The sequence below is a fragment of the Meriones unguiculatus genome, chromosome 17 (assembly GCF_030254825.1).
Source record: "Meriones unguiculatus strain TT.TT164.6M chromosome 17, Bangor_MerUng_6.1, whole genome shotgun sequence".
Taxonomy (NCBI): domain Eukaryota; kingdom Metazoa; phylum Chordata; class Mammalia; order Rodentia; family Muridae; genus Meriones; species Meriones unguiculatus.
The window spans coordinates 66,420,196-66,440,232 of record NC_083364.1 but is presented as its reverse complement, the minus strand read 5'-3'; the positions used below and the strand labels follow the sequence as shown (position 1 = coordinate 66,440,232).

General features: G+C 36.1%; 1 protein-coding gene and 1 pseudogene across 2 annotated transcripts in view; one reads left to right on the top strand and one right to left on the bottom strand.

The window, feature by feature from the left end:
* The window catches only part of Znf654 (zinc finger protein 654), a 62,519-nt gene that overhangs the window by 1,886 nt on the left and 40,596 nt on the right, over positions 1 to 20,037 (top strand). For both annotated transcript variants that reach the window (XM_021659660.2, XM_021659659.2), the window contains exon 2: positions 13,175 to 13,320. In XM_021659660.2, the coding sequence (XP_021515335.1) occupies positions 13,175 to 13,320 (146 nt within the window). The remainder of the gene's footprint in view (positions 1 to 13,174; positions 13,321 to 20,037) is intronic.
* On the bottom strand, positions 8,965 to 10,570 carry LOC110562780 (large ribosomal subunit protein eL13-like; annotated as a pseudogene).

Genomic DNA, 20,037 nt, shown 5'->3' with positions numbered 1-20,037 from the left:
TGTCTTGATTTTTAGAGTGTCTCTCTTCTAACTACATGTTTAATGTTTAGCAGCCCTTATGTTTGTTGACTATGTATACCTAGGAACTTCAAAGTTAGAAAAATTAGCATGTGCTTGATATTTTAACTATATTCTGAAACAAATGTTATTGTTTCAGGACACACTCACATTTCCTGTTTAAAAGAACAACTTAGTTCTCTCTGTTTCGGCTTCACTCTAGCCCCCCACCTTAAATTTCTTTTTGAAGTTAATTTTTTAAGACCAAACAAGCAGATTTAGTTTATGAAAAAAAACTATGATTGCTCCTGTGGTTCACCAGGAGCACAAGATCAAGGACTGCATGGATTATATGGTGAGACCCTGAATCAGTAATCAAAACAAAATCAGATTCTGATTGTTGACTTTAAAATGTTTTAAGAACAAATGAAGTTAGCTATTTTTTTTTTAATTCTAAGTTATGAATAGCCAGGACTAAAATTGAACAGGAAAAATGAAGTGAACGTCACTTTATATAGCTGAATTATGAATACTGTATCAGCATACATTGATATTACCATTTTTTTCCCTGAAACTTTATTATCTCTTTCAGAGCATTTAAATCTGCTATAGAAGTCATTCTTTGTTCCTGTTCTGTTTCTATTTGCAAGAGAGCTTTATATATTATATGTATGTATGTTTTTTACGTATTTTAAGCGGAATGAAAGAATCACATATAATAAGTTACATCTCATCTACTATTTAATAAAATATAACTATGTTAATTGTTTGATTTGCCAGTAAGGAAAACAGGCTTATATAACTGGATCAAAGATCTTTACAAAGATCAATGCTTTTAAAATTAGGATTCTATTGTTTACTAATAGTAATATTAAATAATTTTCATTTTTAGCAGATTACTTAATCACAAGTAACTTTTAAAAAGACAATTTAATATTTAATTAAATTGATAATTAAAATAATGTAAAATAAATAATCGTAGTGGCATTAAGCTAAAAAAATGAATTATATATACAGTTTAGTAATACTGAGAAGTTTATCTCTTTCCTTTTTGAGGGAAATATGAATAAAAATTCCTTGGCAGTAGTTGTGGTTACAGGAGAGAGAAATGAACAGCCCTTTTTCTTTTTTTAAAATTTTATTTATTTTACTCATATGAGTGTTCTATCTGTATGTACATCTACATGCCAGAAGAGGGCATCCAGCTTCTAGTATAGATGGTTGTAAGCCACCGTGTGATTTCTGGAAATTGAACTCCGGACACCTCTGGAAGAGCAGACAGTGCTTTTAACCACTGAGTCATCTCCAGCCTGGAAACAGTTCTTTTAAAGAAAAGTAAAATAAAAACTCCATGGACTAATTTCCTCTAATTACCCCCTCCCTTGGCTTTTGTTAGTTATTTGCTCAGAAATGCTTCAGTAGAATGGGTGCTTACCCTATACTTAATGTGCTTTGATATGAAAGGGAGGGGAAGGTAACTTTTACTGAGAGACTATTAACTCTTAACTTTTAGATAACAAGTTCCATAGCAGAATTTGAAGCCTAAACAATTTAACTTTTCTTAGATTCCAAAGGAAAAACAAGCTGGGATTTGAATTCTTTGATATCTACTGAAAGGTAAATTAAAATGATCAAACACATAGGTTGAATTGTTTGGTGTGGATGGGATAGAGTGGTGAAAAGTTAATGACAGGCCGGGGGCAAAACAATCCTGAAAGTACTCAAGGAAGCACAGATACAAGAGTTAAAAAGGACTCAGGCATGGTGGAACAGCTTTTAATCCATGCCTGCACACAGGAGGCAGAGGCAGTTGGAGGTCACCCTGGTCTACATAGTGATATCTAGGACAGCCAGGGCTATGTAGAGAGACTGTGTTTCAAAACAGTAATAAACAAAACAAAACAAAAACCCATTTTAAAAAGGTTAAAAGGATATTTTGTTATATAGTAACAAAGTAGTAAAAGTTATTTGAAGAAACATCATTATTTTCTCCCTTGACTTGTTAGGTGTGGGAAGCATTCACTCAATTCCTAAAACCTATAATAATTTGGCTTTGGTCATATATTATAAACTAAGTAAGCTAAAATACTTCATTTTTAGTTTTAGTACTAGAGTGATTAAAATGAGACATATCTGGAAATAATCTGATAGGTTAAAGTAGACTGTAAAATTATTTTGTATTACCATGGACTTGACAGCTACCCCTGGAAGATGACAAGCTATAAAATGAGAGAATGGACATAGTGAACATAAAGCCTCTATGTTCGTCCACGTAGGTAGGCGTAAAGAAATAAGCTATTAATATTTCTGTGATGCAAAATCCTCTGTGGGTTTAAGAGGAGCATTAGAGATAATCTAATTTTTGGACAGTTGATAGCTTACTCTCATAATAATCTTCAGAGAATATTGTAAAATGTTACCATTTTTGCATTTTAGTCTGTTTGTAAGTAAGATGCTCCTGATGAATGAAGCAATGATTTGTAAAGCAACTACATTTTCTGTCTCCGTTTTGAAGAATTTTGTTTTCCTCAGGGCATTCAAAAGTCTCAATAGATTGTCCTGACCTGCAGCTAGTGGGTGGGGCTAGAAATCCTGCCCAACCTCCAACACATAGTGTAGGCTTCTTGCAGCTTGTTTAGACATCCCTATCCACAAAGAATGTTAGACCTTAACAATAAAAAAACAACAAAAGATTAATTCATGCTTGGGATTCTACTTAGTAAGTAAGGAAGAAAACAAATTTGAGTTCTGAGTTATAGAAATCTTATTTGGGGGCTAGGTGAGGGGACACTTTTTTTTTTGAAGACAGGGTTTCTCTGTGTAGCCTTGGCTGTCCTGGACTCACTTTGTAGACCAAGCTGGCCTCAAACTCACAGAGATCCACCTGCCTCTGCCTCCCAGAGTTCAGGGATTACAGGCATGGGCCACTCTTCAGTACAAGTTTTCTAAAAAAAAAAAAAAAAATACCCAAAAAAACATTTTCTCTTTTTTTTCAGAGCTAGGCACTTGCAGCTTACACACACACACCACCACCACCACACTTACCTGCTTATAATTTCTCCCTTTTAATTTTAGGTGTGATCAGTTGGCCTAATTGAGGGAGGAAGTAGTAGTGACCCTACGTTCCTGTTATTGAGTACATCCAGTCTGAACTCTTATACTCATTTTCTTCATACATCCTTTCCTCCATTGTTTTTTAGTCTCTTTCTTACATTTCTCTCCAAAGAAAGAATTAAGGGTTAGGTTCTATTATTGTCTGAGGAAGGAGATCTAGGGGAGATTATTTTGCCAGTTTTTTTTTTTTTTGTGTGTGTGTATGTGTGTGTGTGTGTGATTTTTGACTCCCCTTTCACTTCTAATTATACAAGTATGAAGTGCCTCACATTCCTGTGATTTTATTTTATATTTTTTCCTCTCTTTTTTGGGGTCCTATGGTCCTTAAAGCACAGCTTAGCTTGTTCCTGAACCTTCTTCACTGATGTTTTGGATTTAAGCTTCTTAGGTCTCAAACTAGGAACAACTTCCTCCAGCTACTTCCTAGTTACCTAACTGTAGTCAAGAATCTCCATTTTGACTTTTTTGTGTGTGTTTGTATGTTTCTGTGTTTTTAGGTCTTTTAAAACCAAAAGCACTTTAACACTTAGTTTAGTTTGCAAGTGAGAACAGAAGTATATATATGTTTATTCTGTTACATTTAAGTAAGTGTTGAAAATTAGCTCAGTAAAGAATAAATATCTTTACCAGGCCACAGAGAAAGACTATGAAAGAGAGTCCTGATGAGAACTGATAGTCTAAGGTCAGATGGAAGGGGAGGAGGACCTCCCCTAATAGTGAACTGGGGAAGGGGTGTGGGAGATGAGGGAGGGAGGGTGGGATGGGGAAGAGATGAGGGTGGGGGCTACAGCTGGGATACAAAGTGAATAATTTGTAATAAATAAAAAATTATGTTAAAAAAAGAATAAATATAACACTGAGTGAGCATGATGGTGCACACCCTTAATCCCAGCACTTGTGAGGCAGAGGCAGAGGCAGAGGCAGAGGCAGAGAGGCAGAGAGGCAGAGAGGCAGAGAGGCAGAGAGGCAGAGAGGCAGAGAGGCAGAGAGGCAGAGAGGCAGAGAGGCAGAGAGGCAGAGAGGCAGAGAGGCAGAGAGGCAGAGAGGCAGAGAGGCAGAGAGGCAGAGAGGCAGAGAGGCAGAGAGGCAGAGAGGCAGACGTACCTCTGAGTTAGGGGCCAGCCTTGTCTATAGAGTGAGCCTGGTTTACGACCAGGGCTACACAGAAAAACTCTGCCTCTAAAAAACCAACATCAAAAACGAAAGAATAAATATAAAAGTTGAAGACAAATACTGACAGTAATTTGCACTGGTTTCCTTACTTTTGTCAAGTACTCTCCTTGCTCTGTTGTATTGTGAGTGTCCAGAGCTACATATCATTGGTTTGCATCACTTTACTACATATGTTCCTTTTGGTATTTTTAAAAACGTAGCCTTTAAAAAATGCTTTTCAAAACTTGAGTATTAGAAATACAGTATTCATAAAAGGTGAATTTCATGGAAGGCTTTTACTTATTATTAACTGGGGAAAACAAAAGAAAACCAATTAATATACATGTTGGTTTTTAATACCTTTTTAGGTTGACTTAGTCTCAAAATGTAAATGTGCTATGGTGTGAAACCAGTAGAAATTATGTTTATTATTTTATCTTTTTAAAAGAGGATAACATGGTTGGTATTTTAAGTATTAATAAATGATTAAGGTTTTTATCTGTTCATGTTATTTAGAATACTTTAGAGGTTTCTACCAATTCTAACTAAAATGGATATGCATTGTTCTTACTTTACTTTCCTTCAACTTAGCACACTTTAAAAACTATTGCCCATGATCATCTATATTATAGACACTATAAGTTTCTAAAATTTGTACATGGTTTCTCATTGTCCTCTAAAGGAGCAAAATGCACTACAATCTTTGTACTACAATTAATTAATATACTTGCAAAGTAATTGGACTCTTTTTTCAACTCTCATGACCTAAAATAAAATAGTTTTATCCACAGAACTAATGTTTTAATAAATATGTAGCAATCTAGAAAAATACAACTCAAAAAAAATCAAGTGAAACAATTCATTTGTAGTGGGATTACACAGTTTGGTCCTCAGTCAGCTCATTCCTATGTGCTTACATCTGGACTTTTGGGGCAAAGGAGTTTTGTTGTAAAGAATAGTTAGGTAGCATGTTTCACTAGAAAGAGATTTCTCGAAGTCTTGAGACTTCTGAAATTTAAATGTTATAATTTCATTTCTTTATGAGCTAGTCTGAGGTTCTAAAATCAGATTGCTTTTTAAATCCTATTCATTCATTCATTCATTCATTCATTCATTCAATGTCCATTGGTGTTTTCCCTGCATGTATGTCTGGGAACTGAACCTGGATCATCTGGAAGAGCAGTCAGTGCTCTTAACCTCTGAGCCCTCTCTCCAGCTCCCAAATCCGATTCTTTTAAGAACTTCAGTAGTTGCTTGCAAACAGTAAGCAGTAATCTAAATACCCACAGCTGTGAACCTCTGCTGCTAATCGAGGCAGCTACACAGCTACTCTGCCTGTTTGCAAGTCAGCACTGGTGCAGTTTGCTCGCGCATTATCTCTTTTCTGTCATTGGTCTTTATGATATAGCAAGTGAGTAGCTAGGATGGAGAATGTATACAGCCCTTAACCTATTTACTGGTCCTTAAGAAAAAAGTGTCACTCTCTGTTCTAGATTGTTATTTATTATTTGTAACAATATTAAGCTTTTTATTCATTCAGTTTTTTGTTTGTTTTGTTTTTTTTTTTTTTTGAGACAGGGTTTCTCTGTGTAGTACTGGTTGTCCTAAACGCACTCTGTAGTCCAGGTTGGCCCATGCCTCCCTAGTGCTGGGATCAAGGTGTGAGCCACCCTCACCCCCCACATTAAAACTATTTTTAATCTTCATTTTATGAGCAATCCTCTGAAGTTCAGAGAGGTGTATTCTTTGTTTTGTTTTGAGACATGGTTTCTATTTCTTTATTATCCATGGCTGTCCTGGAACTCACTATGTAGATCAGGCTGGCCTCAAACTCATAGAGAGCTGTCTGCCTCTCCTTTTTCTGTTTTGGGATTAAGGAATGTGCCATAGTATCTTAATAAGAATCGAGCCTTATGACACCTAAGTAAATACGGAAGTACAAGATGTTAGTTGTGGTTATAGGTGGGCAAAATAGTGATAGATGATTTTTCTCAGATGTTTAAATTAAAGCAAGTATGTATAACTTGTAGTCAAGACAGGATCAAGGTGTAAAAATTAAGTAGACAAGAATTATGAAAATATTAAAAGTGTTCTTTTTTAAAAAAGTATTACTTTGGTTTCCTGTGTGCCGTCCTGTGTTTATAAAAATAGTACATGTGCATTCATAATTTTGCATTCCAGAACCTAACTTATTATTGGAGCAAGAGTCTAGTTACCCATGCTTTTCAGGAAAAGATGTCTATATTCTTATGCTGATACTAGTGTGCACAGGGTCTTGCTAATCAAAGAATTCAGTCAAGGACTAAAAAGCTTAAGAACAATTTAGAATTTGAGGGAGAAAACCAACACAGACAAGCTGCAAATCTCTGGAAGCAGGGAGATGGAGAGCAGGAAGAGGGAAAGCCAAGCTGCTTGAGTTAGAATTTGAAAGCGGGCATGTTCAGCAGTGCAGGTTGGCAAGCAGCTGCCTGGCAGAAAGGGAGAAAACTCAGAGGCAGTAAAAAAGCCTAGAGAGTTAGGGTCAACATATCTAGGGATTGGCCACTAGCTGAAAGAAAAAGGAGATAGAAGAAAATGAAACAGGTTTGCTTTTTTTCTCCCCTCTTAGTATTTTTTTCAGGTAAATCAAATTTTCTGTGGCATGGACTCCTGGCCAGGTGACTGACAGGCTTAGCTGGGTTACCTCTTAAAGAAGGTATATAATGTTCTTTAGAACAGATCAGATTGTCATCTTCTCCATGCTGGGACAGCGGTATTTTGTTTTGTATCTTGACCAGGAGGCCCAAGAGTGCAAAGGTAATATGTTTATCGTTAGAGTTATCAGGGAAGCAGGTAGTACAGTCCAAAGCTGACTTTCAGGGAGGGTTTGTCCTCAGTGGACCCTAAGACTTACAACATAAGCTTGGAAAGGTAGCTTCATCTAGATCTTGGCTTAGGAGTTTGAATTTTATGAAACAGTATGTATGGAGATGAAAGCAAAGCTGTATTTTTGTGACTTTTAAATGCTTTAAGGTATATAAGGGAAGGTAATGTATGAAAGCCTAAATAAAAAAGGATGCCATTGTTGAGTAGCTAGAAAATGAATGATTGAGGGCCTGACAGACTAGTAGTTACTTGGCGGGTGATGCCACGTGACTGGTTCCACGTGGGAGGTTTTATTAAGGGAAGGGGAAGGGGGTCACAGAGACTGTCCCTGGGGAGGGTAGGAGAGAGGAGAGGAGAGAGAGAGAGAAAGAGAGAAGAAGAGAGAGAGCACGAGAGCAAACAGGTAAAGCAGGGTTTTCTTATAAGGTGACCCAGAGCATGTGCAGGTGGTTTCGGGTGGTCCATAGGTGGCCTCATAGATGCCTTATATACCATTTGTCAGGTCCCTTGAGGCTGGCTGTAGAGATGTCTGCTTACAGATTCCAACACTAGTGATAGTGCAAATAGAGTGAGGTGAGAGGACAGTTACTAGAAATGTTAAGGAAGTAAAGTATTTTTTAGCATTTTGTGAATGAGGTTTAAATGCCCAAAAGAATTTTTTGAAAGTTCGCGAGGTTCTAATCTGAGTATATAGAGATAATGTGCTAATAAACAATTAAGAAACCCAATGAGCAGGATGATTTGCTGGCTCAAAGAATTAATATATTCCTGTTTCAATTGTTAGTGTATTCCCTTTAAAAAGGACAAATTACTTAATCATCTAGCTGTAAGGTATTATGTAGCTACAGTAGACATAGTTGTAATTTGAGGACATTCTTCCTGTATAAGAACAATGCCTTATAAAGCAGCTGATGAGTTTATTGAAATACAGAACTTGTTTCCTTTCTTTCATTAGTGCTTCAGTGTAAGATCGTAGTAGAGATTATATGGACATTAATGTAGACAGAGTAAATTTTGTTGCGTTTTCGTTTTGGTTGCTGTCTTTGCCCCTTTATAGTACTACGATTCAAACCCAGGCCCTGCATTTATTGAGGCTTTTGCCTAGCAATACACTAATCGCTGTCCACCATGATTATGCTTTAACTTTTTAAACCAAGATTTCTAACATAAATTCTTTTTGGTTTTAATTTCGGTGTTGAATGGCTTTGGTATAGATGTTTAAATGTATCAAATTTAACCTACTGATTAATAATGTATCAATTTGTTCAGTTGAATTGTCTCCTGTTACCAGAGATTTTAGACCATGGTTGGCTAGCTGCATGCTTTGGGCCTGAAATGAGGCAAGATTAGTAGAACAGAGCTGCTCAATTCATGGTAGCCAGGAAGCAGAACAGGTGGGAGGAAGTTATTGGAGGCACGTTCCTCCACTTAGGCCTCACATCTGAAGTTTCATCACTTCCAATAATGCCATCAAATTATGAAACTGCTGGTGAATTGATCCATTTATTAGGTCAAAACTCTGATTTCAACACATGAGGATTTTAGAAATAGTCTATGTTCAAATCATAACATATCAAAACTATATAAAGTGAGTTTGCTTTTAGCCTTATCAGTCATTATCATCAATTACTTGAATTCATAATGTTTATTTACTTATTGCTGTGTATGTGCACATACATGTGGGGGACATAGACCAACTATCTCTCTGCAGACCATACTGATTTTGGAACTCAGAGATCTGTCTGCTTCTGCCTCATAAAGGTGTGCACCATTATGCCTAGCTCCACTTTTTTTTTTTTCTTTATGGAAAATTTATTGCAACATTCCAACTGTGTATTACTCTTTCTTTTCAACATCGTGCTCTGCAGTTTCCTTCGCCCTTTTTGCTCAATGCCAAAGATCTAGGCCTTTTCCCCGGGCCATATGAGGACTGGCAAAAGCCTTGAAGTTCTTTTCTTCTGTGATGACTCTGGCTTTCTCCTTTTTGTAGACATTCCAGGTGGGCATTACAGGTCTCATTAGCTAGGTGGCCAGTTTCAGCTCTTAAGCAGAACTATCGCCCTTCTTGGGAGCAGAAGCTTCCTGGGGAAAAGTATGAGCTTGAGTGGTACTCCTTCAGGCTCTGCACATTGACCTGTAGTGACTCAGTAGAGTTGTTTCGCCTCCTTGGGTCCACAGAGATGCCGATGGTGCAAGCCATTTTCTTATGGATACCAGCCACCTGGAGCTCTTCCAGGCTGAAGCCCCTGCCGGCTCAGACCTTGATGTGGTCTCAAACTGTGGGCACCTCACTATGGGCCTGATAGGACCGGATGCGCGACGAGGTGCAATGCTTTCGCCTGCCGGGCCTTGCTTCGGTGGATATTGCGTGCCGGCTGGTTGAACCCAAGTATCCACTCACCGCTGCCAATCCTTGTGGAAGTGGGGCTTCAGGATCATGCCATTCCGGCCGGGTGCCAGGGCTGCCTCCAGTGCTGGAGAGCAGCTGAGTAGAAAGGCTACACCTTATTTTTTAAAACAGGATTTTACTGAACCCGAAGCTCAGGCTGGCTGGGTAGAGAGCTCTGGAAATGCATTTGTCACCCACTAGGCCTACATACTCTTGCTGCCATGCCTGGCTTTTATGTGGGTCCTAGGGATCTGAACTCAGGTCCTCATGCTGGTAAAACAGGCTTTTTGCTGACTGAGCTCTTTCTGTCTATAACTTGCATTTAAATTTTACTAGACAGCTTCACAAAGAGGTTTGTATTAATGGTTTTTTTGTTTGTTTGTTTTTTTTTTTTTTTTTTTTTTGGCAGAGATTGCTTATCCCCAAACATTTTTGCATCCTGGAAGTAGGTTTGAATTTTTCCTTTTATAAATTTTATAAAGTCAATGGTTTGCAACCAAAGGTACCAGGTCTTAATTGATGTTTCCTATATTTGAAGTTCTGTGTGGTCCTGGTACTCTGCTAGGGTTAGCATGGAGTCCGTGTAGTAGCACAGCATGCAGTGTGTGAAGAACCCGAAGTGATGCTGTAGTCTTCCACTGTTCATAGGCCAGTGTTCAGTTCTTGTTACCTATTTTCATCTTTGTGCCCAGACACTTTTAGCACTTTGTTATCCCTGACATTTTAAACTTAGACTAAAGTAAATCATAAAAGCACTCTTCTGCTCCATGTTCACACCACATATATAACTAAGAAATGAACTTCTTTTAGATGTTTTTGAAAAAAATATATATATTGTCTTTGGAAACCAGTAAAGGCTTCTTTAAAAACCAAACAGAAAAAGATTTACTTTTAATTGTGTCTTTTTGTGGGTCTGTGCATGTGGGTGCAATTGCCCATAGAAGTCAGAGGAAGCTGGAAGATCTCCTGGAGATGGAGCTATAGGTTTGAGCTACCCAATGTAGGTTCTAGAACAGTGGTCTGAGCCATCTTTCCAGCTGAAGAGTACCTCATCGGTTCTATATTCCTTTTCATCTTTTTACTTTGCTTTTAATTGTCCTATGTCCTACAAAGTTTAACTTTATTGACAGGATAAACATCCTCTTCTGTCACATTTCTATGAGCAGTAATGGGGTATAGGATGCTTTAGTTTCAATAAACATAACTGAGTTGTTTACTTTTTAGACTACTTGTGAATTGGTCCTCCTTCCTTCTTTTCCCTTCTCTCTGCTTTTTTCTCCTTCCAGCTCTATGATGCCATGAAACATCAGTTTAAATCAAGCTGTCTTCAGCATCAAACAAAATTTACCCACTCTTGTCTTCTTCACTTAAGAAAATTTTATTAGCCTAAAGTAGACCACCTTCTTCTTTATTATTGCTTTTCTTCTCCCTAGGTCTTTCCTTTATGGTACTGTGCTGATCATATTATTGCCATTTGTATTAAGTATAAACTCAAAATAATATGCTTGAAATACTTCAGATATTTTAATAGTCTCTATTTTGTTTACCTATTAAATCTGTGCAAATTTTTTGCTGCTTTCTATACATTTCTCTGTTCAAGGCAAAGTTTTATATATTCTTTTATTAATTTTCCATCAGTTTTTAAAAGACCACTTATTATAGTTGGATTTCCACTCTGGCTCAGTTTTGAGATTTCTGTCCAATAGTTAGCATTTTTTCCTCAGTTAAGTACCATTGAAATCATCAGTGATTTCTTTTTCTAATGGGTGGCAGCTAGTGCTTTCTTCTTCCCTAATTACATCTTTGGGAATAATTCTGCTGTGGTCTCTCTCTCTCTCTCTCTTTCTCCAATTTTAAGAGTGTGCTTTCTAAGGAAGTCCAGGTTTTCTCCCCATCTTAATCAACATGCCTTTTTAGTTAGTTTTCTTTCATTCTCTCACTATGAATGTAAGCGTTTTATCTCTTTTAAAATTTATTTTGGTGGTGAAGCATACCTTTAATCTCAGCAATGGAAGGCAGAAGCAGGCAGGTCTCTGAGGTTGAGGCTAGCCTTGTCTACAGAGTGAGTTCCAAGACAGCAAAGCTACAAGGAGAAACCTTGTTTTAAAAAACAATATAAAACAAAACAATACCCAATCAAAATTTAATTCATTTGGATACTGAGCAAACTGGTATCAGAAGTTAGAATTTCCTTAACTTTCATTTTAATTTAATCTTTATATTGTGCGTATGTTTATATTCTTTTGTTCAGGCATCAGTATGAGAATTTATGAAGCAAAACATGTGTTACTCCCATAGTTTTGTTAACAAGTGAAAATTGTCATCACAATTGATGTAAAAGTCTTTACTGTTTATAATAAGAAAGTCACATCTTTATGCTGATCTCCATGTAGGTCTCACATGTAATGAATGCAGAGAACTTGAGGAATATAGAACAAAACCTGTACAATTAACCTTGGCCTAAAGTTGGTTTGATCTCACTGATCATTGCAAACATTCACCCCCTGGACTAACTGATTTTGAGGGTGGGGCAGAGGCAGAAATTTGTCTTCACTGTGGTATGTTTTGAGTAGGACTAAGTTAATATTTTATAAACAAAAATGTAGAGAAAAAGAGTCATGCTGTCCAGAGTTTGGAAAGAGAACAAAAATCGAGTAAGAATTTTCTGACTGATGTATTCATGTTTACCCTTTGTTTTCAATTACCTGTTTCCTCTACAGAAGAGGAAAAGAAGAAAGTTGGTCCTTATTTTATAGATTAAAAACAACAACAACAATACCTCTTAAAAGTCCTTCATATAATATAAATATCAACTTAAGGAACAATGAGTTGATCAAGGAACATGCTTTATTAATCATCCAAAAATAATGAGCTTTAAGTTATTTGCGGATTCACATGGCTTTCTACCTTTTTAGAGTCTACTTTTAAATCATTTTGGTGTTCTGAAAATTATAACTTGAATTTTTAGATTTTTATTACAAAGTTATTCTAATTAGGAAAGCTCAAAATGATGACTGACTTCTTATGTATATGAGCTTGGGTGTTTGGTGTGTGTAGGGTAGGGCTGTATATACCTTTGTGCCTATTTGGAAGCCAGAGGAGCAGGTCATGTCCAGTTCTATCTTTTGCCTTATTCTCTTAAAACAGGGCCTCTCACTGAGTCTGGAACTCAGGTAGCAGCCAGCGAGCCTCAAGAATCATAACTCCCTTTCCCCCTAAAAAATAGTAAATAAATATTCATAATCAGAGTATTATGCTACTGTATCTTAAGAAACACTGTTGACAGAATGCTCAGTGCTGTATAAATAGTAGTAATAATATGCATGTCCATTTCTAGTTTTCTTTGTTTAGCTATTTTAATGTTCATACTTTTCATGTTTAAACAAAAGCTGTATGTGGAGGGTAAAAATTTGTTAAAAAAATTGGTAATCATTGCCAGTTGAACATATTCATTTAATGTATTTCTTTTCTACATTTTCAAAGATAGTTGATTTTATTTTCATATTTATATGGTGAGAAAAAATATAAGGACACTTTTTCTTCTCAACCATGTATATTCATGTAGAACTAATGTTTTTTTTTTAACATTCTTTATCTGCATTTTAAAGTTGGCAACATTTGCCATAGTAATGTACTTTTTAAATCACTTTTCTTAAGGTGGTTGAAGATTATGCTGGACGATGGCAGGTCCCTTTGCCACAGCTTCAGGTTCTTCAGACTGCACTTTGCTGTTTCACATCAGCCAGCGCATCATTCCCAGATGAATGTGAGCACGTCCAGTATGTTTTGAGTAGTCTTGCTGTGTAAGTACTCTCTATTTCTTATCAACAGAGTTTGCTTTGGTTTTTGGCTTTTGGTGTTTCTTCTGAGGAAGACAACTTTCCCAATGTCTCTCAAAAAGAAATTGCCATTTCTTCACTTAAAATTGCTTTAGGGGCATGGTGGAGATGAGGGAGGAAGGGAGGGACTGGGAGGGAATGAGGGATTGGGACACGGCTGGGATACAGAGTTAATAAAATGTAACTGATAAAAAAATAAAAATAAATAAAAAAAAGAAATAAAAAAAAATAAAATGTATATGCCTTAAAAATTGCTTTGTTTTAATTTTCAACATTTAAGAACAATTTTACTTTTATTGGGTTGAAGTGGATTTGTGGAACATACATTTTCTTGCCACTACATTGTGTTTCTCCAAATGCTCTTGGCAAATTTGAATGTTAAGTCCCAGAATATGGTAATTGAGGCCATGATAATTAGCGGGGTTGGGGGGAGGTGGGGGAGCTTAAAACTTTCCAGATAACAGTGAATTAAAATTATAAACTGGGCAATTGTGTTTTTCCTTTTTGCCCTCCTAGGAGCCCACTAAAATGATAAAAATAAATAAGAAAAAGAAATACAGAGAAAAGAAAATAGTTAAGGGTCAGCGGTGATAAAAAGATAGCCACGATTTTCTGGAGTATATAGAGCACAGGAGCAAGTGCAAACCCACCTACTATTTCTATTTGGTCTCAGCTTACACTCATGGCACTACTCTGGGTTATGAAATTTTCCACTGCCTAATACAAAGAAAGTACCAGAGTATGTCTCTAAGGTTATGTATCTGTAATTCTTAGTTTTAAGTATACATAGACTCAGTTATAGAGTGGGCTTTAAAAACTGTGTAGTGATGACATCAAGTAGAAGGAAGTTTGTGTTCCTTGCCTGTCCACCAGTAGGCATGGAATGTGAACATGCAAGGTGTAAATTATTCATTGGAGCCGACATCATTTGGAAGCATATAGGTGAGAGTTACTTGTAGGTTTTTTTAGTCAAGGTATTTACTAGGCTTAAGGGTCATGGTGTTTTCTTCTAAAGAAATTAAATGATGCTGGTACAGTGAGCTTTGCGTTCTCTCCTTGAGGATGCTGGTACAGTGAGCTTTGCGTTCTCTCCTTGAAAGAGTCTTCCTGGAATAGCTATCTGTTTACTTAATTACTCTTAAAAGTTCAAGAAACACCTGCTCAGAAGTTTGGAGTTTTCTGCTTGAGGTCTTATTTTTAAAAGTACTAATGGTAGGAATCGTGAGCCATTTCAAGATTACCTTCATTGTGAAAAAAAAAAAAAAATACAATGGAAGCAAACTGAAAAAAAGTTATGGAAGAATAGTGTTAACGTGAGAAACCTAAAAGTGTTGCATTTTCAAGAGGGAGCTGAGAAGACAGATCTAACATTCAAACAACATTATGCTGTGTTAAAGGAAATACTGAGATACCAAAGGTGGGGTTGAAATTAATAAGTATGGTTAAGGAGCTAGAGAGATGGCACAGTGGTTAAGAGCACTGGTTGCTCTTACAGAGGACTCAGGTTCAATTCCCAGCACCCACATGACAGCTCACAACTGTCTGAGACTCTAGTTCCAGGGAATCTGACACCCTTACACCAATTCACATAAAAACAAGCAAACAAACAAACAAGTTCATATGGAGTATGGTTAAAATGTAATGGCTAAAAAGCCAGAACGTATAAAGTTGAAGAAATTAACCAGATGTAAAACAAATCAAAAGAGAAAGTTTTAGATGGTAGCATGTACCTACAATCCTATTACTCAGAAGGCTCATGATTTGAGGCTAGCCTGGGCTACATTTCAGGAATCTGTCCTGAAAAAAACAAGAGGCAGACATATCTGTAACATTCAGACTGAGAAGGTTGTACTTATGTATTTAGAAACATGTGCACACACTACTATACAGATACATATGCATATGTAACAAAAATTAATGAAAAAAAAAAGAGGCCATGAATTAGAAAGAGCAAGAAAGGTTATGTGGAAGTGTTTGGAGAGAGGAAAGAGAAGAGGGGAAATGATGCAATTATATATAATTTCAAAATAAAAATAATTATCAAAAGAAATAAAAAGTTGTGCTCTTTAAAATTTGGTTATATATGCTTAAACTCGTGAAAAATGTAAGATAGCATGTTCTTAAATGTAAAAAGGGAAGTTTAAAAATTTGATTATTTAAAGATGTTTTGTAATGTTTAATGGAATGAAAACTGTATTTTTTACTTTGCTTTTAACTACAAAAATTATTTCTCAAACTAGGCAAGTGAAAATAAGAAAGAAACGAAATTGTGTGTGTGTCTTTATTAGGTAACTCAACCATAAGAAAGCAAACACTGGAATAGGAACAAGTTTTAGGATCTTCTGAATAGAATCCTACTCAGAACAGGTTTTCTTTTTCTTTTCTAGGCTTAATCTTTTGCTTTAATTCTTCTAGAGCCTCTGACAATACTAGATTAAGCTCAGCTCATTAACTTAACCAATTCCTCCTACCAAAAATAAAAAATAAAAAAGTATGAATAGAAGAGCTCAAGCCCATTTTGGGTACGTGTCCACTTTTTTGGTTAATCACTAGTGAGAAAAAGGTGGTAAAACTTTTGGCTTATTCTAATTAAAGTGCCATACCACCCATGTTACAAGAAACAAAGGTACTACATAAGCATCTCCACTGAATAATGGAAGTCCTGAAGAGATAAACACTTCTCTCAAGAAATGTATCAGGAAGTGGCAGATGAGTCTGGCTAGGTAGGCAAAAGTTGATGTCCACTATAAGGAATATTTTATATTTTGATGACTTCCAAAACATTTTCAGTATTCTCTGCTGAGCTTTCAGGAAAATGAAAGTATTAAATGACAAATTATTTTTAAGTATAAGTATTATCCTTTTTTGTAAAATGATATTATGCCATCCTCCCTTCTTTCTGTAGCATCATTTTTAGCAATAGTGTTGTAATATAAAAGTTTTAAACGTTTTTGGAAGTATATTATCATTATTATTATTATTTTTATTATTTTATTATTATTGATATTTATTATTAATATCTCACTCCCAATTGTTTTGAGACAGTCTTTCTGTATAGTCCTGGCTGTCCTGGAATTCACTATATATAGACCAGGATTACCTCTGTCACCCAAGTGCCGGGATCTTATTTTATTTTATTTTGTTTTTTAGAGACAGAGTTACTCTTTGTAGCCTTGACTGTCCTGGACTCACTTTTTAGACCAGGCTGGCTTCTAACTCACGAAGATCTGCCTGCCTCTGGCTTTCCAAGTGCTGGGATTACAGGCATGCCCCACTGCACCCTGCTATTGGGATTTTAATTTTGAGGTTATAATATAGTTACATCACTTACTCCTTCCCTTTCTTCCATCCATATCCTCCCATATACCCCTTCTTGATCTTCAAGTTCATGGCCTTTCTTTTCATTAATTTCTGTCATATATGTATATACCTATGTATTACTAAATACAACCTGCTCTATATGTGAAATTCTGCTTGTGTATATGTATATTAAAATGTTGTTGGGAATTATGCTGACTTAGTAGAGTGATGGTTATAGGTTCTTCAGAATTCAGGACTTCCTACCCTGAGTAGTTGGCCAGGTAATCATGGTGCCTTCTTATTGAATTGTTTGTAAGTCCAATTTGAGAAGAGTTAGCACCAAGGTGTATGTATGTGTTGCTGCTTTGCCCTTGGGGTTATCATGCCATGCTGGTCATTGATGTGGTTCATAGGCATCATAGTTGGATTAGGACTGTTGGTTGCTTTCCTCCTATGAAAGTTTGCATGGCACTTCTGGCACTGTGAAAGCTAGTCCACAGGGAAGAAACACTCAAATCAGTTCAAGCTCAGGAGTTCTAGGGGGCATGTGGCTGAAGTATATGGTGTCTTCAGAACTAGAAAGTTATCTTCCCCTTCTGGGGGTCACTCAAGTTCAGTAGCAATAGTCTCTAAAATTTTGGGAGCTGACCAACAGCTCAAAAGAGAGCTTCTCATTTCCTAGTATTGGGGTTTTTATTAGGTGGTCTTTTGCTCTTGGAGGGACCATTGTCAGCCCAGATGAGAACATTTCATTTAAAGTATGTATTTATGTACATTTATTATATACATTATTGTGTCTTTTTAGGTAGTTAATTTGGTATGGTTTTTTTTTTTATGACTTTCAGACATCCTTCCTGATATTATATCTTCCCTCATCCTGTATTTACCTCATTCCCAATTTAGAACCCCCTTCCCATTATTTAAAATGTTATATAGTGATTTTGTTTTACTGTTTGATAGCCTATTTACTGCTGCTCATATAAAATACAATAGTCTAAGAATCAAGTCTTAAACTATGTGCTGTGCCCTGTGTGTGATTACACTAATTTATGATCCCAGCATGCATCTTGTGGAGGCAGGACAATCGGAAGTTCAAATCATCACTGGCAATATAGGGAGTTGAGGCCAGCATAGGTTACGTGAAACCTTCTCTCAAAATACAAGAATCAAATGTTATATAAGAAGGGAAGTACTGGGTGAAAGAATGAGTTATTTGAATTGCTTATTAAGTAGTGTTTTTTTTTTAAATGAAAAGTTTCTGTATTATTGGAACTTACTGTAACAGAAAAGAGAACTATTATCATATTAGAAGAAAAATTAGAAAAAAAGGAAAATGATTGCTCCATTAAAATAGTAAAAACTTTGTGTTGATAGTATTTTATTTTGCTCAAATACCCAGAAAATTCTTCTAGAAGTACATAACTATTCTGTAATTTATTTCTTATAAGCTTTGCATCTGGTTCTTAGGCAAAAGTTAGAAACAAATACATCGCAAGTCTCAAAAATCTTGCAGAATTTAGAGATACTAAATCACCAGTTATACTCTTATGTAATTGAAATTTTGATATAATTGCAATATGTAATGAGAGGGCATAACAAAGTCTTTACCTGGTCTGGGGTGTTAGGAGAAACCTTCTGGTTGAGTTACCTCTTACTGACTTCAGAAAGAATGCCAGGAATAACTAAGTGAAGCAGCACAAGAACCCCTTATAGCCACATTAAGGTACCTAGAATATTCACAGAATTCATTATATTTTTTTCATAGTTTACATCGTGTATGTGTAACTTTTATTCAGTTGAGCTGTCTAAGATTCTGTTTTTTTATGCATGTAATATATATTTATGCTGCATATAAATATATAAGCTCCTGTATTCTCTGGTACTTATTTATGTATGTCCATCCTTATAAAATTCTGTATTTTCTGCACTGCAGGAAGACAGACCATCTCCAGGCTGGGCAGTTGAACTATGGTTTTTAAGGGGACCTTTACAGAGAATGCAAATGAATTCTGTTTTTATTTACCTGACTATTTTTCAAATATTTTGAAAATGAAGAGTCATGTAAAAAATATTTAAAGTCAGCAACCACATATGTCTGGCTTTACATGAGTTTACTTCCTTGTAATCTGTATTTTATTAAAAAATGTAAATTTTCTCTTTTTTGTGAACACACACACACACACACACACACACACGCACATTTATATGTTTATATGTATTTAAATTAAAGTATGCCGCAAATTCATTCTTGGTAGGTAAGGAAACTGAGGATTGAGAAGCCTGGAGACCTGCAAGCTTCAGATAGCTAGTCACGACTAGCTAGGCTTTTTCTCTTTTCCTTCCTTTCTTTTTTTTTCTTTCTAATTGAAAATAGATTCTTTTCTTATACAATATATCCTGACCACAGTATCCCCTTCCCCAACTCCTCCTAGGTCTTGGAAGCCTGTTCTTTTCTGGAGAGGAAGTGGGGGGGGGTGGAGGATGAGGTATATTTGTCTTTCTTTTTAAATTACTCTGTGTGTGTTTGTGTGTGTGTACACATAAGTACACTTATGTGGAGGTGGTAGTCTGTTCTCTCCTTCTCCCTGTGGATCCTGGGAATTAAACATCAGACTTGGGGCTAAGTTATTTATGTACTGAGCCATCTTGTAGGCCCTCATTGTTTGTTTTTCTGTGAAGGAAGAGGGAAAAGTTCTAATCTGAATTCCTTTTCTTCAGCAACAGCACACTTAACTTTTTCTTTCAATTATATTGATCAATTCTTAGTACCTTTTCCGATTTTGCCTATATTCTCTACTATAATCATATTTTAGACAGAACTATACACTGTATAGATTTCTATTTTCCTATTTCTGTTCCCTCTGAAGACAAAGAAATATTCTTGTTTTTGGGGGCAATTAGTAGCTTTAATTCTGTTTCCTTGCTAAACTCAATCTTACCCCTACCTAACCCCATTGGCACTAGTGCTGGGGATTAAACACAGGGCCTGTGCTTTCCAGACAAGTGCTCAACCACTGAGCTATATGTCCCCAGCCCTCTACATTCTTTATTTACTATTGCATTAGAATATTTTCTCTTCAGTATTTGTTGAACCTAAAGACAATATTAAAGAAACCTGTATATATTATCTTGTTCATGGTTAGAAATTTAGTGGTTCATTTAGCACTAGTTATGACTGGCAATTTAATACCTATTATTTTGACATTTATTACATATTTTGTGTATTTTGTCCACCTGTTGAGACTATAGTAATTTTTTAAAGATTAGAGGTCTGTATTTCTTTTTTTAATTTATTTTTTTATTAATTACAACTGTAGCCCTGTCTCTATGCCCCTCTTAACCCCACCCTCTCTTTTCTCCACCTATGCCCCTCCCCAATCT